Below are 18,133 nucleotides of genomic sequence, written 5' to 3' on the forward strand. Positions count from 1 at the left end.
CTACTAAGTGGCAAACATTTCCCTTTACTGCTTATTTAATCTTTTCAATGACCACACGAAGCAAGAACTATCATCGCCTCTTTTGCAAAGCCAAAAACGGAGGCTTGGAGAAGTTAATCAATGTCATACAGCTCGTTTGGTGGCAGGTCCTGCTCAGGAGGCCATATTCTTTCCACTGCTATATGACATGATCCAACCAGATGTGGTCAGGGAACGTGTGGCTCCCCATGACTTCTACCCTGAGATATTCAGAAAGAGGAACTGGCTTCCCCTTGCCCAGTTCATGTAAGTTTCATTTATATCCTAACTTGTGGTTGATCTTGGCTGACCATCGGTGGACATAGAAGCCAGGTCTGACAGCTGCTACATCTTCTTCTTCTTTTTTTTTTTTTTTTTTTTTAAGAAAAGGGATGTAAGAAAAAAATGAGAAGACAGCAAGACACTCAGAAACCAGACCCTTTTCCCCAGATCGCAAAGAAAAGCAAGTTCCCACTGGGGTCAGGAATAGGACCTATGGGGCTGTATCTGATAAATGGCGACTCACCTGGTGCTTCACTGCTTATTAAACCACAGGGTCTGAGAGTTAGAATGAATCTTATTGGAACCATCCCCTAAAGAGATAAATCAACCCCGAAGTGTTCCAGACCTATACATAAAATTCAAATTGGTTAAGAAGCAGCTTGGCACATCTCCTCTCCGAGCACAGATCCCTGGGTTTCAGCCGTCTTTGGCTCCTCTCTGCTCCATGATGAAGCCATATCATTCTAGACTCAGTCTGGGTATAAGCCACCAGAGTCCCCTCCTCCTCTCTCTCTCTTCAGGAGGACGGTAAGTGTCAGGCAGGGGCTCCTCACTTCCCATTACAGTCTTCACGTATATGTGGGCTTCTTGTGCTCCTATTGTATTCTCATCAGTGGGTGACCTCCTAGGATTCTTAAGAGAACAGAGATTTAAAAAAAAAATACACTAGAGGCTTCTGCTTCTGACCAAGCTGGAGTAACAGCAGCCATATATATTTACCCTCCCACATGAAACAAACCCAAATCAGATAAAACATTTAAAATAATAGTATTCAAGACACTGGACATCAGGTGAGGAAGTACAGTAACCCTCGAGGGACGGAAAACAGAAAAGAAGGGTCTGTAATTACCTGAACCTACTGCCATGGGAGACTCTTAGGTCACTCAACACTTTTGCTTATTGTTAGCATAGTGTCTCTTTTTCCAACCTTTAACTTTTAATCTGTTCCCAGTCTGTATATTTAAAGTTGGGTTTTGTGGACATCTTATAGTCGGATCTTGTTTTTATAGACAATCTAATATCTCTGCCTTTTAACTGAGGGTATTTAGATAATTTACATTTAATGGGATTATTGGTATGGTTGGGGTTAAATCTATCATCTTGCTATTGGTTTTCTTTTCTTTCTTAATATTTTATTATTTTTTAGTTGTAGTTGGACACAATACCTCTATTTAATTTAATTATTTTTATGCTGAGGATGGAACCCAGGGCCCCGCACATGCAAGGCGAGTGCTCTACCGCTGAGCCACATTCCCAGCCCCTTGCTATTGGTTTTCTATTGGTTTAATCTGTTTATGATTTCTTTTAAGATATTTTTTCTGCCTTATTCCATATAGATTGTAGAAGAACTTTAATTAATCATGAAAAAAAATCTACTAGGATTAAATTAAATTACGTTTATTATCTAGGTAATAAAGTAACCATAAATTCGTGGTGTTTGACATCTTTGTGCTACTGATTTTCCTACCCAGGAGCATGGTATACACCTGCATTATTCAGGTATTAGTGTCTTTTATAAATTTTTATTATTTTCCATAATATAATAATAATAATAATATTTTTCATACTTTTGCTACATTTATTCTTCAGCATTCTATATATTTTTATTACCACTGTAAATTGTTAATTCATAAAATTACTTTTTCTAATTGTTGCTGATGACAAGAAATGTACATTACTTTGTATACTGATTTTTATATCCACTGAACTTGTTCAAATATCTTGTTAATTCTAATAATTTATGTTTAGATTATTTGGCTTTTCTATGTAGACAAACATATAATCTGCAAATAATGCCAATTTTGTTTCTTCCTTTTTAGTCTTATGTTTTCTATTTTTTCCCCTAGCCTACGTATCAACTAGGACCTAAAGTGCAATATTGGATAGAAGTGTTGAGCATCCTTGATTTATATCTGGTAATCACAGAAAAAGAAAAGAATGCTTTCAAAATTTTGCGCTTAGATATGATTTTTGTGTAATTTTAAAAATGATGTTATTTTGCAAGTTAAGAAGTTTCTACTCTGGTTTTCTAAAAGTTCATATCAGAAGGGATTGTTGAGTTTGTTTCAAACTCTCTTCTCCCAAAGAGGTGGTCACGCAATATTTCTCTTTCAATTTGTCAGCGAAATAGATGATATGAAATTAATTTTCTAATATTAAATTTACTTGAACACCAATAAAATTGCATAAAGAACCTCTTTTGTGCTTGAGCTTCATTTGGCTGCATCCCTTCTATTTGCTCACGTGCACTTTGTGCATGAAAGGCTTTAAAATCCTTAGCTTGCTTAGTACTGTATTAGTCATTAATAGAGATTATAATAAAAATTCTTACCTCAGCTATCTTGGGATTGTCATAGATTTCTGAAATTTCACATGGTCTCTCACTTTCCTAAATTGATTAAAAAAAAAAAAGTGAAGAGTCACAGGTTTTGACCATAACCACAGATTAGACTCAGTGGTTCTTAAACCTGAATGCATATTAGAATCACCAGAAAACTTTAAAAACAAAGCAAACACATAGTAAAATGATATCTCCCTTAAAAAAAACTGAAGAAATATCACTATGAGTTCTTTAAAAATAATCCAGAATTGTCAGGTGTGGAAAAATAAAACAAGACTGGCCATGAGTTGATAATTGGATTCACTGTACTATTTTACTCTAGTATTAAAATGTTCAAAATTACAATAATCCCTCTTTGTCTAAGATTTTGCTTTCCATAGTTTTAGTTAGTATGATACAACAGGGTCCAAAAAATGTTAATGGAAACTTCCTGAAACAATCTAAATTTTAAATTTCTATTTTGAGTAGCATGATGAAATCTTGGGCCATCCTGCTTTCTCCCACCTACCTAGAAAGTAATCATTCAATCCCTTTATCCAGTGTATCCATGCTGTATATGTTACCCATCCCATGCAATTAAGAGACCACAATCATAAAGCATTTATTACAACATATTATCATAATTTTTCTATTTTGTTATTAGTTGTTGTTAATCTCTCACTGTGTCTAATTTATAAATTAAACTTTCTCATAAGTATGTATGCATAATGTATATATGAATATGTAGGGTTCAGTACTATCCACAGTATCAAGCATCTCCTGTGGGGTCATAGAATGTATTGTTAATGAATAAGGGTGGGGAGCTCTACTGTATCCATAATAAAAATATCAACTTTTTAAAGGGTCAATGCCACAGCTCTATTGTCCAGAAATTCTGAATTACTTTGTTTTGGTGAATGGTCATTTTAAAGTGCACTGAAGGGTGAGAAACTATTACTTAAATAAATAATACCACCATCACCTACAGTACTTCTTACTGTGTTTAAAGTTTACATCTTGTCAACACACCTTTACATGTGTTATACAGATGTTTACCATCCAAGGTGTCATTTCGTTCTTATGATTTCGTCTACTCCTTAGACTTGGATGGGTAGGGTTTTTTTTTTTTTTTTTTTTTTTTCCGGGCACTGAGGACTGGATCCAGGGCCTTGCACATGCTTGCCAGGTGCTCTACCACTGACTATATCCCCAGCTCAGGGAGGTAATTTTTATCCTGATTTTGAATTGAACCACCCAAAGCATAGAAAATATCACTGGTCTAGGATCATAGAAATCATAGGGTGGCAGAGCCGGGATAAGAACCAAGGTTTTCTATCTCCCCGTTAGTGCTTACTTAGCACTGTGAAAACAACCAGGGATGATTATAAACAGGGTAGAATTAGAAGCCAGAGTCTATGGGGTGGTCACAACCAGGGAAGCTTGTTGGATATCAGTCTGGGCGACCTTTGAATTCTAAGCAATCTGGCACTCGGGCGTGGGAGGCAGATGTGCATACTCTTGTAAACTGTGCGCAGACTAGGAAACGGGCAGGTCTGTCCTGGCCTCAGCCCGACCAATGACACCTCGGCACTGCTCTTCTCCTGTCTTTCCTCACCTCACCTCCGTCCTCACCTTGTGAAGCTTGGGCCCTTTTTGCCCCTCCACTTGGAAAACAGACCCACCGTACAGACACGTTTGCCAAGGCAGCAAACACCCCCTTCCCAGCTCCTGGAGGACACCTCATACATCCCCAAGGCCAGTGACTTCCTCAAGGGGCCTGAGAGTTGTGGGCTGCTCAGCTCTGCCGGAGCACAGCGTCAGGTCTGAAGTGGGAACTGTGGCACAGTCACTCCCACCACCGTGGCCTCAGGGAGCAACACTGGCTGTGGATTCTCATGCTTTTAGCCTAAAAGCAAGTTCACTGAAATACTGATTCCAGACCCAAAGAAGCTGGTCGTCACCTCAGCGGACTCATGGCTGCTTCTTCGTCTTCTCTGGTGAATCAAAGTAAGTAGTAAGGCCACCAGCAGGGCTGCAGCTACCAGGGACGGGACGCCCGCCGCTAACCCAAGAGAAGGCCCACAGTCCTGGTACAGAGAGAGAAACATGGTCAGGGAAGCCCCGAATCTTCAAGATGGAAGGAATAATTCAGCAGATCAAAAATAAAACCAAGGGCTGGGGCTGGGGCTCAGTGGCAGAGCGCTTGCCTCGCACGTGTGAGGCACTGGGTTTGATCCTCAGCACCACATAAAAATCAGTGAATAAAAAAAGGCATCGTGACTATCTATAACTAAAAAATATGTAAATGAATGAATGAATGAATAAACAAACAAACAAATAAATAAATAAAACAAAAAGCTGGTCATGGTGGCACATGCCTGTAATCAAGGAGGCTGAGGCAGGAGGATCACTAGTTCAAAGTCAGCCTCAGCTAAAGCGAGGCTCTAAGCAACTCAGTGATAGCCTGTCTCTAAATAAAACACAAAATAGGGCTGGAGATGTGGCTCAGTGGTCAAGTGCCCCTGAGTTCAATCTCTGGTACCCTCCAAAAATTAAATTTAAAAAAAAGGCTGCATGAAGCTTAAGTATCATATACAAAATCAGAAGAGTAATGAAACATTATTTTTTAAGAAGTTTGAAGGGACTTGCTTTCATACGACTTGATTTACTTAGTTTAAATCAGTTGGCAAGAAGGGTAATCTACGGGCTGGGGTTGTAGCTCAGTGGTAGAGTGCTCACCTCTCATGTGGAAGGCACTGGGTTCAATCCTCAGCACCACATTAAAGAAATAAAATAAAATAAAGGTCCTGTGTCCATCTACAACTAAAAAGTCTTTTTTTTTTTAAGAGAGGTAACCTAGAAGAGAATGGACAACTGATCTAAACAAGAGTTCCTGGGAAAAGAAACACAAATGTCTCCACGTAGGAAAAGCTGAGGTGCCACACAGAGCAACAATTAGACACCACATTTACCTATGAGTCTGGCAAAAAGCAAAAGCTTTTATTATGTCCCACACCATTTTGGTGTGACTTTTCAAATGTATTTATCTTAAATGCCTTAAGCCAGTTTTCAAATGTCCATTTCATCTGAGTGGAAAGTTGTGCTTGTAGCCACAAGACTTTTTGGATTTGCAGACTTGTTTCTGGAAATACTGAAGACAATCAACAGAATCCTTATTAATGTGCCGCTTTATCAAAGTCTGGGTTCTCCTTCACTTTCTGAGGGATATGATTCTATTATAGAACAGTTAAGTATAAAATCATAAATACACAGGTTGATGACTTTTCAATGATGAACATAGTCATATAATCAACATTCACACCAAGAAACAATCCTGCCAGGGCCCCAGGAGCGCCCCCATACTCCCTTCATCTCCCCACATGTGAGCACTAAAATACTGAAATTTATCACCATAGATGATTTTGCCTGTTTTCAACATTGTATAGATGCAAATGTAAGGTGTGTGGTCGTTCATGTCCGGCTTCTTTTGCTCAACACTTTGTGAAATCCACTTGTGATTGTGTAGGTTCTCCCTCACTCTTTTTATTTTTATTTTTTATTTATATATGACAGTGGATTGCATTACAATTCTTATTACACAAATAGAGCTCTCCCTTACTCTTGAGTTTCGAGGGTCCTAAGAATAATGGTTGAGCCAGGGTCTGGGCTTGGTGACTGTTCACATGCCAAACATTAATCCTCAAAACAAATGCATGATATGGATAGAGCATTTCTCATCCCCATTTTATAAATGGCCAAGCCAAGTCTGGATAATTTAAGAGTATACTTACTGCTTCTTTCCCACCTGTAACAACCGGAGAGGAAGTCTGTGTGAAACCAGAACATATTGTCAGAAAACAGTAATCCATAGACTACACCCTGCGGAACAGTCTGGAGAAGCTAAAATGGTGAAGTGCACTCCTTCTCTAAGTGGTCAACAACCACCACTACCAAACAGAACCTCCCTTGACTGCTTCCCAGGTCAGAACTGAAATGAAATTTGGCTACAAAGAGGAAGAATTCAACAATTTAGGTGGTGTCTTTATTATTCACACTGTGGATCTGCCATGGCACATTTTCACCTCAAAAAGTTTTCTCCTGTCCCTGGTTCCCACGGCCTTCCCAGGACTCTCATCACACTTTGGCCTACTTGTCCCCAGAGTTAGAGGGGAAGTGAGTATAAACATTCAACATTGGCGGAAGCGAGGCTTTTTAGGAAGGACTGACTTGTTCTTGAACTGTAATGACACAAATGGCTGAGCCTGCAAATGGCCCCTACTCCTGGGGACAAGTCCATGTTGAATGAATATGTTACATGTTTCTGGTTCATTGCCACTTCACGGGGGAGCGTGCTGGATCTCATCCACTTTTGAGCTGCTTCAGGCAAGAGTCTTGCCTTGATCAATAAATCTCAGGGAACAAAGTTCTACCCGAGCAACTCAACCTGCGACTATGCTGTGTTTTCAGGTGGGATTAAGAGCACAGGTCTGGGATCCCCGTGGGCTGGTCATTTCTCCACTCAAGCTCCATGGCCTCGTTTTTCCCTCTATAAAACAGGGACAGTGCTAGCTACCTCTAGGGTTGTTACAGGGATCACATGGGTACCAGAAGTTTGAGCTTTTAGCTATCTCTTAAGTTTTGCAAAGCTCTGCTCAGATCTGTTCTTTATTTAATCCTCTCAGCAGTCTCAATGGGTACAATGGAGATCTGGGGATTTTCAATAGCTATTATCTCTAATTTACCAAAAAATGAAACAGAGAAATTATGAGAGTTTCCAAAGGCTCCACAGATAATCATAAATCTAATCTGAACATAAGTGTTTGAATTCCAAGCTCTCTTTCCCAGGGAGCCCACCTTAGAGGGGGAATTTGATAGCCAAGAAGGGACACTTGGTACTTAAGTGATTACACTTCTGTCTGAACACACTCTTCCTACTCCCATATTGCACTAACCCTGCATCTGTCTAAGGCATTTCATTTCTACAGGTGGTCATAAAAGTCAGCCATTGTTTCAGGTAAGACATCTATCTTCTGATTACAGAAATCTACTTGGGGTGGCTTTAGCAATAAAAAAGGGGGGCAGGTTTAAATAAGGATGCAGAAGTGCCTTGTGAAGCCCTAGTTGGCTTCTTCAGGGACTGGACTTTTCAGATGAACCCACCCCTCTCTACCTCTCCTAGTAGTATGGCCTCTGGCCAGTGCCCTTCTTGGCCTGTTTGCTTTCTCTGTCTCTCTCCAGATGGAATTTCCTGCTCTTATGCATACCTGATAATTGCCAGGCTGTCAAACACTTTCCCATGTTGATTGATTTATTCTTCACAACAGCTAGTGAGGCAAGATCATAATGATCCCATTTTACAGATGAGGCAACTGAGGCACAGAGAAATGAAGTAACTTGTGTAAAGTCACAAAACACTAGGTGATAGACTCAGGTGGTCTGGTTCTGGGACCCTTGCTGGTGCTACCCTGCCTCCAAGGTCAAATGCAACACTCCAATCCAGTTTTTCATACTTGAGCATTCAGAATGGCATCAGGGTCTGACTTGCCTATGCAGCCCAGTTTCAAACTCCTCATGGAGAAGTTCTGATCAGGTAACCACCTCCTCCACTTCCTCGTGCACTGGCACTCCCAGCACCAAAGAGAAACATCACTGCTGTAGGATGACCGACTGCCCTGGCTTTCCAGAGGCTGCCTGGGATGCAGGTCACTTGGTGCAAAAGCTGATGGTCTTATAGACCAGAGAGCTCTTAATCAAGAAGCTTCTCCAAAAGGTGATGGCTGTCACCCTAAGGGCCTTTGTCTTCCCCCACTCACCCCTACTGAACCAAGCAAAGGCTTCCCTACAATATCCCACCGATAGCCAAGCCAAGATAAGGCAAAACCTGGGGCCTCTCTAGACCTGCTGGATCTCAGCAGCCAGGGGGAAAGTTGTAGGAGTGACCAAGATTTCTACAGGTAAAGGGAGGGATGGAGAAACCTGTCCACCTACAACAGGCAGAGGCCAAAGCACTGAGGCAGGGCAGGTCAAGGCTCAGAAAAAAGGGACCCCCACCCAGGAGGGGGCAGTCAGCTGGACACAGACTGGTGGGCACCGGAAGTTCAGCAGTAAGTTACCACGGTCCAACCATCTGCCACTTTGTCGAGCTACGCCCTCATGTTACAGCCAAAATGAGTACCATCTTAGAAGTCCTCTTTGAATAACCACCTAACTCATCAGAAAACCTTGGCACAGTCAAACCACTAAAAAACTGGGCCTGGAAGATGCCTCAGTTGATCATGGCACAGTCTGATCAGAAAACAAGCCTGGCTGTTAGTGTCACCCCTGCAATGCATGAGGACAGAAGCCAGGAGATCAACTGTAGATTGAAACTGTTCACCTTCAACAATCAAAAAAACCCTCTATTTTGACTTACAACTAAGTGTCATGATCAAGAGTCTGAGCATGTTCATTACGGACCTAAACATTCTTCTTCCAGAATACATACTGAGGTAATCATCTTAAATGCAGATAAGCATATAATGATGCTAATCACCCAATCACTCCCAATTTATGAAATACTTTACTTGAAGAAATAACATATGCCTACCCTCAATTACAATTGTGAAGACTGACAGAAAATATTTAAAGACATAATATTATATGGTGAGTAAGAACAGACTAGTACAAAGACAACAAAAGTCAAAACGTAGGTGAAGTCCCTAAAGAGTGGGAAAGGGTTACACCCATGGGTTCTGTTGATTAGAATTAAGGGTGGGAGGAGGTTTCTATTATAATTTCTATATTGAAAACATTGCTCTCAACACCCCTCAGCTGTTCTCCAGTGCCTCTGACTAACTCATCCCTGTACACAAGGTACGTGGGAGGGAGTTTTGGAGTTTCCTGTGTCAATTCAGCCTTGACCTTCGCTGTGTTGAAGACTGGTGAGCAGGGGGGCTGTACTTACTGTGTTAGCCGGCAGTGTGAAGTTAAGTGAAAAACTCTGCAAGAGAGAAGGAAACAGTAACCCTGGCAGGAACCATCAGCAAGCTCCTGACTCCCCAAGCTCCCCACCGCTGGTGGACTCCCCAAGAATGTATGGATTCCCTACATCAGCTCGGGAGCCCCAGAGGCAGGCGGGGAGCAGGGGAGCTGAGGTCAACAGGAACCCCTCCCTCAGATTGTCAGTCTCCCCACCTGTACTCCTCTAGGTTGCCAACCAGATTAGGGGACCAGCCAGGGAGGATCTGGCCCAGGATCCCTGATCCACAAGGGCAGTAGTAATATCACTCGAAATTCAGAAAGGTGCTGCAATTTTTTTCCCCAAGAATTTCTTTCAGGGAAAGAACTATGGGAATTTAGAGCAGAAGATAAGCCCCCAAGAGGCATGTTCTAACACCTGATCCTAAACCACCATCCCTGGAAAGTTAACTGAGAAAGTCCGGCTTTCATTTTGCCAAGTCAAGGGAGAGGTTCTGGGCTGTGGAGCCCAACTGGTCAGGACGGCAGAGGAGCAGCTCACCCCCCTCCCCACCCCACCCCCACTCAGCACCCAGTCTCACCCATCCCCATGTGTGGAATCAGTGTTTAAAGATTGCAAGCTCAGGGGGCACTAAATAGCCTGCCCCGGTGCCCACTTATCTGGGTCAGGCTCTGCTCAAGCTACCCGTGGCTCCTTTCTCCTCCCTGTCCCCATCCTGTCACTTAGTTTGGGCTCATTGGTGTGTCTTACCAAGTCCCTCCCTGTCTGACAATGGGTGGACCCTGCTGTGACTCAGCAGATGACACTTTCTGGCCCTGGTTGCCCTGGGCTGCAGAGGCCTTGTTTCCACTTTCTGGAATTTCCGCCCCCTGAGTTTTGCCATCTGATTAATGACCCCGTGGCCGGGCCTCCTTCAGCCCCAGCCTCCCTGTCCACCAGGGGCTCAGCCTGCGCTCCAGTTCTTGTAGCCCCCCCCCACAAGAATAGGTCCTCTCATTCTAAGAACAACACGTTTGCTAAGTTTTAACATTAAATGTTATCCAAAAATAGAAATATTAAAGAATCCCAAAGGACATAGACCTCTTCTTCTGGGACACCCTTAAAGCAAGGGATCACCTGGGCCTCAGGTCACGAATCTCTGGCTCTGGGGATCTAACCACTGTTCTTCATGTTATCACCAGACGGGCTGGATACAAGGCATTGAACGCAGCTGCCCCAAGCTGATCTCATCAGTGGGTGCTGGGCTCTGATGTCAGCAGGCCCAGGACAAAGCTTCCTTTGCGGGGAGGACAGAGGAGGCGGGACAGCAACAAGCAGGCTTTTGCATGTGTTGTTTATCAACATGTGGATGACGACGATTTTGGCCGATTTCAGAAAGACATTCACATTTTGTAGAAACAGAACAGTGCTCTCATGGAGAGAAAAACATGCTGCAGTGCCCTTTAGAGCTGCAGCTGGGTGGGATGAGGCAACTCAGGACTCAGAGCCGCCTGACGGGGTTCAAATCCTGTCTCTGCCACTTAATGGCTATATGATGCTGGATACGTCACTCAAACTCTTGGGTCTCCATTCCCTCGCAGCAAATTCATTCTCCCAGTTTTTCCATCCTCAAAATGGGATACTGTTAACTTTCCCTGCCCACTTCACAGTGTAAACATAAGGGATATAATGTCTGTGGCAGCTCCTTCCATGTACTTCCCTGTAGTACATGGGGGATCATGTGGTGCCATGTTCCTTTAGGCCTGGCCAGCAGAGTTAGGGTGGGGAAGCCCTTCGGGAAATTCTCATTAGATGGAACTGTAAGTATAAGTAGCAAAATTCAAAGTGCCAGCCCTTCTTGCCTCGTGCTGAGCAGTGTATCCCAGCTACAGGGGGATTCCAAAGGAGGATGCTTTCCTTCACTAGAAGTTTGCTGCTTGTGAGGGGAAGACAGACAGATGAGGCAATCACTCATGGTCATTGAGGGTATGCTGGTGTTAGACACTGCTCTCTAACCTCCCCACGAGAGGAGGACTGTTACCCCTACATCACAGGTGAGGACATCGAGACAAGATGGGTTTCTGGAGGTCGCCAGCTTGTAGGCATAGATCAGGTTAGACCACAGGTCTTCCCAACTCTAAGTCTAAATTTAACTCCTCCGAATAATCCCCCATCCTTGTTTTTAGATTCTACATAAGTGAGGTCATGTGGTATTTTTCTTTTTGTGTCTGGCTTATTTCCTTTAATATAATGTTCAGGGCCAATCTGGTTGTGGCCAATAGCAGGATCTCCTCCTTTTTAGATGGATGGAGAGTCCTGTGTAAGGAAGTAGCAGCTTGAGCTAAAGCTGACCCAAAGATCTCCTCCTTCTTAAAGGCTGAATAATATTCTGTTCTAGACACACACACACACACACACACACACACACACCCACACACACACACCCCAGTTTCTTCAGCCATTCATCTGTTGACAGACACCCAGGTTGTTTCCATAATCCTTCAATAAAGAAATCAAAGGCCTCTTCTGTTTTCTCTCCAAACTTAGATTCAATTCAAATTCCTATCATAAATCAATCAGAAATGTGGGAAGCTTCAGATGGAACTTATGAACACACATGTTGCTGATAACATAACAGAGGGAGGACAGAACACACAAGAAAGGTAAAATCATTGGTGAGACCCCTGGCTTCCCCAGGAAGGAAACAGAGCTGAGACATGCATTCCCCATCCTTGAAAGAAATAAATAAAAATAAAATATCAAACTTAAAGACGAGATCAGCTATTGTTAGATAAGAATGTTGAGGAATAATTAGTATTTCACACATAGGAAAATAATTAAAACCCAAGCCCTTCATTGTGCTGACCGTGCAGCTATATTTGAATTAGGAGACCAGTGCCTTAAGGCCTGGGAATTAGTTTTCACAGAGAGAAAGGAAGGTTAGGCTAAGAGGCCAGCACCCACTCACCATTGCTGACAGCCTCCCAGGAACCTTCTCCAAACACTGGCCTTACTGGCTTGGGTCTCCCATCTGTAGGAACATCCAGCTGGGAGTGCTGGGGAGGCAGGGCGAGGTGGCTCCAAGAGAGCCGGGCCCATGCCATTTATGGGCAGGGGAGTAGCCAAGCCCTGGGCCCGTCCCTTGGGAAAGATGGGCTCCTGTTCCCTGGCCACTATCAATGGCGGGGGCCCTCCATCCTCTTTGCCTTTATTTTCTGATCTTCTTACTATCCAGGCAGCTTCTTCAATCTCAGCAAAGACACCACAGCTGGCCTGAGAGCTTGGCAGCTCCTGCAGCTGCCAGCTCTTTAGAAACAATGGGTCACGCGGGCTGAGGCTGGCCACTATGTCCCCAGCTGACAGGCATCTGCACGGATCATGTTCCTGGCCATGAGGGAGTCCCATGCTACCAGCTTGAGCTGAGGACGCCTGCAGGGGGCGTGCTGGAGCCACCCTGAGGCAGGCCTGTGGCTGCCAGTGAAGGACACAGTCAGTCATCAGTGAGTTTGACTTCTTGGCCTCCTGTCCTCACATTTCCCAGTAGGACCCGCATCTAGTTGAGGAAGCTGTGGATACAGGTGGCTTTCAGTAGCCCTAAATTTGCTTCCTTAAGATGGTGAGTGAGTTGCCAACAAAACCATAGAATTGTAACCAATGGTCAACCAACGGGTCACTTAAATGGAAACCACCCTGTGAGGAGCAAAGAGGGGCGTAAGCAGAGAGCAAGTGAAGTGACCCGCGGTCATAGCTTTAGACAGCTCTGGATATGACCTTCAAGTTGCACATGGAAAATGAGAAGAGGCCTACACGTGAAGGGCTGAGGGGAGCCCCAGGCAAGGGGCACAGCAAAGGCAATGCTCCACGGTCTCCGTGTGTCATGGAAGGGGAAGGAGGCCAGCCCAACTGGACCAACAGAAACCACGGAGCAACCTGGAGAGAGGGTAAGGGCAAATGAGTGAGCCTGAGGCCCCATGACCAGACATGGCGGGGCGGGGGGGGGGGTTTATTCTGAGGGTAGCAGGAAGCTATACGAGGGTTTCACGTGAGCGCATGATCCCAGTGATACCAACAAAGCTCACCCTGGCTTCTCCTTGGAGCATGGATCACAGGGACAAGGGTGGAAGCAGGAGGCTGGCTGGAATGGGCTTGTGAGCTGTTTGGGAGGTTAAGGCAGCGAGAGCTGATGATGGGGAAATCTGAGGCAGGGGAGGAGAGGAGGTGAGGGAAAGGGCTGAACAAAGCCAGCTCCCAGGCTTGGGGCTTGACTGATGGGGCTCGAGGCACGGTTTGCTTAGGGACGTGCTACTGGGAAAGCAGATTTGGATGGGGGAACCCAAGCTCCGAATCGGGTGCTATAACCTTAGTAGTTCTGAGGCAGCCAGGTGGGGGTGCTGACTGGGCGATGAGATAAAGGGGGTCTGGGACTGAAGGGGTCCGTTTTGGTGGTGGCCTGTGGATGGGTTCAAAGCTGCAGGTGGGCAGAGCAGAGGACCAGAATAGAGAACCAGGGCGGTGGACATTAGGGGCCTGGTGGAGGAGGCATAGTCAGCAAGAAAGGCTTCATGAGAGGAAAATTCGAGGTCTGGGGTCACAGAAAATGCCTGTACCAGTCGCTGCCTAGGAAAGGTGGAGCAGCCATCTGCTTCTCAGTTGGTGGCTGCTAGTGACTCTGAGGAGGACCATTAGTGGCATGATGGAGGGGACCAGGTTGTCTTGGAACTGGGTGGGTTTCCCATCCTGGTTACACAGCTGAATCAGGCTTATAAAAACCCTGATGCCTGGGTCCAACTTCAGAGACTAACTGAAATGCCCAGAATGGAATAGGGACATCCTCAGGTGACACAATGAACAGTCAGGGACTCAGTCATCTCTAAGGGGCCAGGCATGGGACACAAGAGCATGTGGTCTCTGCCTCAGGGTGCTTCCAGTTCCCAAGACCAAAGTGACCTCTAAGCTGAATCTGATGGTACCCGCAAGCCAGAGAATACAGTAGGACCTGCATTTAAGGCCATGGCGACCCTACTGGCTGGTGGCTGCCTGCTCATAGGCAGTTGGCAGCCTCAGTCTCTTCATCTGTAAAGTGGGAATGTTACATTTCCAATGACTACACCATTTGAATCAATGCAACTGGCGCCAATTATCACATGAAGATTCAAACCTGTGCTGAAGAACTGAAGTTTGGGGCCCAATACCCTCTGGCCAGGCTAGGGATGTGCAAGGCTAAGGGGCAAGTGTGAGAGCTGCCTGCTTTGCTTTGCTTTGCTTGTGCTTTTCTGAGTCCAGTAGGGAATTGCGTTCTGAGCTGTGCGCTTGAGACTCACCAGGGGGTAGAAGGCTCTAGAGAAAGCCCCCTGCCACACCCTGCCCGGCGAGCACTGGTGGTTGTGGAGAAAATGATCATGAAGAGAACCCATTCTGTCTGAACTAGTAACACACACCCAGGACACATCAATAAATCCACATCGTTTAATGAGGCATCCTTTCTAAACAGATGTATGTTAGCTCTCCCCTCCACACACACATTCTTCTTGACATCATTTCCTGAAATGTAAAGTTACTCAAAATAAAAAATACCCATACACTTATAGATAATGCTTTAATTTTTTTTTAAAGAAACCTTTTAGGCATCTGGGATTATTTTTCAGAAGTTCAGTCTATAAAGAAAAACCTTGAAAACATCTGCTGAAGCCGAGGGAACGTTTGTTCCTAAACTGAGTACTAACAATACCAGGAATTATCAAATGGATCAGGTGGATGGTAAATTCCTATGTGAATCTGCCAGTTAGCTCATATTTAACAAATAATTTAAACAGGCTGAGCCATTTGTGGATTCTATGACACTTTTGAGGGAAGTAGTAAAATAGAAATGGAAACTTTAGAGGAAAATAGAGAAAATAGTGAATCAGTGCACAGCCTTGCCTCCTCTGTTTGAAGAAATTCTACTGCCTAATGTTAAACTGAGACCCTTCTCCTGCTCTAAGCTGCAGGCCCTGGCTTCTGTGAGCTCTGATTACACTAAAATTAGACCAGGCTGGAGACCCAGAGCCCCAAACTCCATCAGGTCCTTTGTTTGAAGTTAATTCTCTAGTCTTGAAGCTCTGTGTCACCCAAGGCATGGCACCCAGTTAAAGGACAAAGCAAGATGAAGGGTCATCCTCTGGCTCCTTCCTCCACTTCCAGAGACATCTGCAGGCAGGTTGCTGAGCAACTGGAAGAGCCTGTGCAGGGGCCTGGGTCTTTCTGCTCTTTGCAGGACTGTGTCCTGCGTAGATCCCCAAGGGTGCAGGCTTCCAGAGGAGGGGCCTGTCCAGCCCCAGCTGAATCAGAGCTTGTCTTCTGGGTCTACGTCACTCACAGGCCTAAATAAAGGTTTTCATAAGGGCCCCATTGTTGTGAATTGGCCACACGGTGACAGTGGTTGGAGTCGTGTATTTTTGGAAACATTCACACTAAAGCAATGAATCATCAGTGTGTCACCAGGGTGCCCAATGCTGAAACCAGCTCTGTTTCTCCCTCCCTCCCACTTCTCCGTGGAATCTCTTCATCGTACTTAAAACTTCTCAAGGTTAAAAATGCAGAATTCTCATCTCCTTGGAGAGAGACCCTTAGCGTCCTCCTTATGCATTCTGATTTCAGTTTCAACGCTGACAGACAAAATGGGACAAAATCAACCTCAGACGATCCACAGATCTGAGCAGCAGAACCCACCAGAACAGGCAGGAGGGGTCTGAACCATGAGAAGAGGGACTCCATTGGTCACCTCAAAGTTCATCCTGGGCAGGGTCTGCCATCTACCAAGATGTGAGAATGGAGGCTGAAACTCAGTCCACGGCCAAGGAAAGCCAGAGGAGAGCTTGGTGACAGCAAAACACATAGGGCCAGCACCGGGGGCCTGTACAACAAAGCTCCACTAGTGGGTGGGCATTCTTCACACTGCATTGATTAAGGCTTTGACAGCTGATCCTTTACATACTTACATATATACAGACATATATTATTATTAATAATAATAATTTGATTTCTTTCTGTTTTAAGGGAAAAAAAAAGTATTCCCCTGCACTTCTTTTACTCTTCTTTGTATTATTCGAGTTTTTACTCCCAGCCATCATTTAACGGAACATCATCTTTTGGCAGCATATTCTGATCTTTAAAAAATAGAACCTCTCGCCTTTTACAAATACTGTGTTCAAAACGATGATTGATCTCAAAGGAATTCTAGGGCTGGGGAGCGTCTTGGCTCCTAGTGGAAGTACTCTCAGGGGCCACCCTGTGTTCAATACCAGCCAAACAGGACTTACTGTCATGTAAACATTATTTTAAAATTATTCCAACATAAATACTCTTTTAAAGCTAACATACCACAGCTTTTAGCTCATAATGCCCATTGATGCCTTAATGAAATGCCATTCAAAACTACATCACTGTTTAAATTATACCTTGAGGTGCTAAAATTATGTAAACATCATCCCCCACATGTCCCTAGAACAAGTGCCGCGTGTTGTGAATCCTGATTGCAAGTTGACCGAATGCTAGCGTTCCATTCCTCGGATGCTAGTTAATCTGAGAAAAGTCACCAGCACACTCTTGAACCTGTCTGATTTCAGGAGATTGGTCACAAGTGGACTTGTTCCACCAGGTGATGATTCTTACATAACAGAATGAACCAGTTTTCCACAGTGTTCACCCGAGAGGGACCTGAACGGGCCCCTCCTGAGATGTCTTTGCACGTCTTGCAGGTACAGTTTGAACCTGCTGTCAGGGAGTCAAGGTTCACAGCAGCGCATGTTTCCATAGCTGGAGGGCCTTCCAGGCCCAGGGACCTCCCCCAAGCACAGATGGGGATCCTCAAGTCAGTGATAGAGGGACTATCAGAATGAGCCAGGATGTTTTATTCTTGGCAAACTAAGAATTCTCCCCAGCAAATGTTCTGCTGGAGTTTAGTGGATGCTATGGCCCCTTAGTGCAATGAGGGATGGAGAAGCCTAGAGGGGGCACGGAGGGCCATGCCTGAGGTCTTCCACCTTAGCGATGATAATGCTGGTGCTCAGAGCTTTTGTGTGTGCTGCTTGCTGTGATGTCTCTTTTCCCTGGATGTCTACCTTTTCAGGTTTCCTGGTTGACATGTCTCTGTTGGAGAGAAGGCCAAAGTTTCCAGCCAAAGCTGTAACAAGTCAGCCAAGCTTTTATTCTCACTGCTCAGTGTAACCTGCGTCTCCAGGATTTGGTCACATTTCCTGGCACCTATGGAAGCAGGAGGAAGAGGACTGACCGACCCCAGAGCTGGCCTCTTGCCCCCCAGGAGCAAGGGAAGGAGAGCGAGCAGGAAGAAGCACAGCTGGAGTGGGCTTCAGGCCTTAATCTCCAGAGGCCCACCACTGACAACACTGTCACTGGAACCAGAGGCACATCTCTCCTCCTTGGCCAAACATGCATGTGCCTTCATCCAAATATAGACCTTCAAGACTGGATTTTGAGTTTTTGCTTGAAAAAAATACTGTACATTGTTTTAGGGCTGATTTGCCAGGTGCTGCTGTTGTAAGAACATTCTCAGTTCCTATCTTTTGAGGACGTGGGCA

At 44.8% G+C, this 18,133-nt stretch overlaps 1 protein-coding gene across 1 annotated transcript; it reads right to left on the bottom strand.

Moving 5' to 3' along the window:
- Positions 1 to 759: 759 nt before the first annotated feature.
- Opalin (oligodendrocytic myelin paranodal and inner loop protein) lies at positions 760 to 14,569 on the bottom strand. The gene is made up of 7 exons (XM_076834344.1): positions 14,528 to 14,569; positions 12,786 to 13,028; positions 9,564 to 9,599; positions 6,412 to 6,447; positions 4,582 to 4,707; positions 2,633 to 2,689; positions 760 to 933 (listed from the first exon to the last, which is right to left on the bottom strand). The coding sequence occupies exons 1-7, from the start codon at positions 14,567 to 14,569 to the stop codon at positions 760 to 762; spliced, it is 714 nt and encodes a 237-aa protein (XP_076690459.1).
- Positions 14,570 to 18,133: the final 3,564 nt, after the last annotated feature.

This window comes from Callospermophilus lateralis, chromosome 15 (genome assembly GCF_048772815.1).
Source record: "Callospermophilus lateralis isolate mCalLat2 chromosome 15, mCalLat2.hap1, whole genome shotgun sequence".
Taxonomy (NCBI): domain Eukaryota; kingdom Metazoa; phylum Chordata; class Mammalia; order Rodentia; family Sciuridae; genus Callospermophilus; species Callospermophilus lateralis.

Excerpts from the sequence above, each read along its gene's own strand:
- Opalin (XM_076834344.1), bottom strand. The coding sequence starts at position 14,569 with ATGGCCTTAAATGCAGGTCCTACTGTATTCTCTGGCTTGCGG. Across the intron at positions 13,029-14,527 it reads CTGTATTCTCTGGCTTGCGG|CCACAGGCCTGCCTCAGGGT; the intron begins GTACCATCAGAT and ends CTTCACTGGCAG. Across the intron at positions 9,600-12,785 it reads TTGAAGAAGCTGCCTGGATA|AGTTTTTCACTTAACTTCAC; the intron begins GTAAGAAGATCA and ends TCTCTCTTGCAG.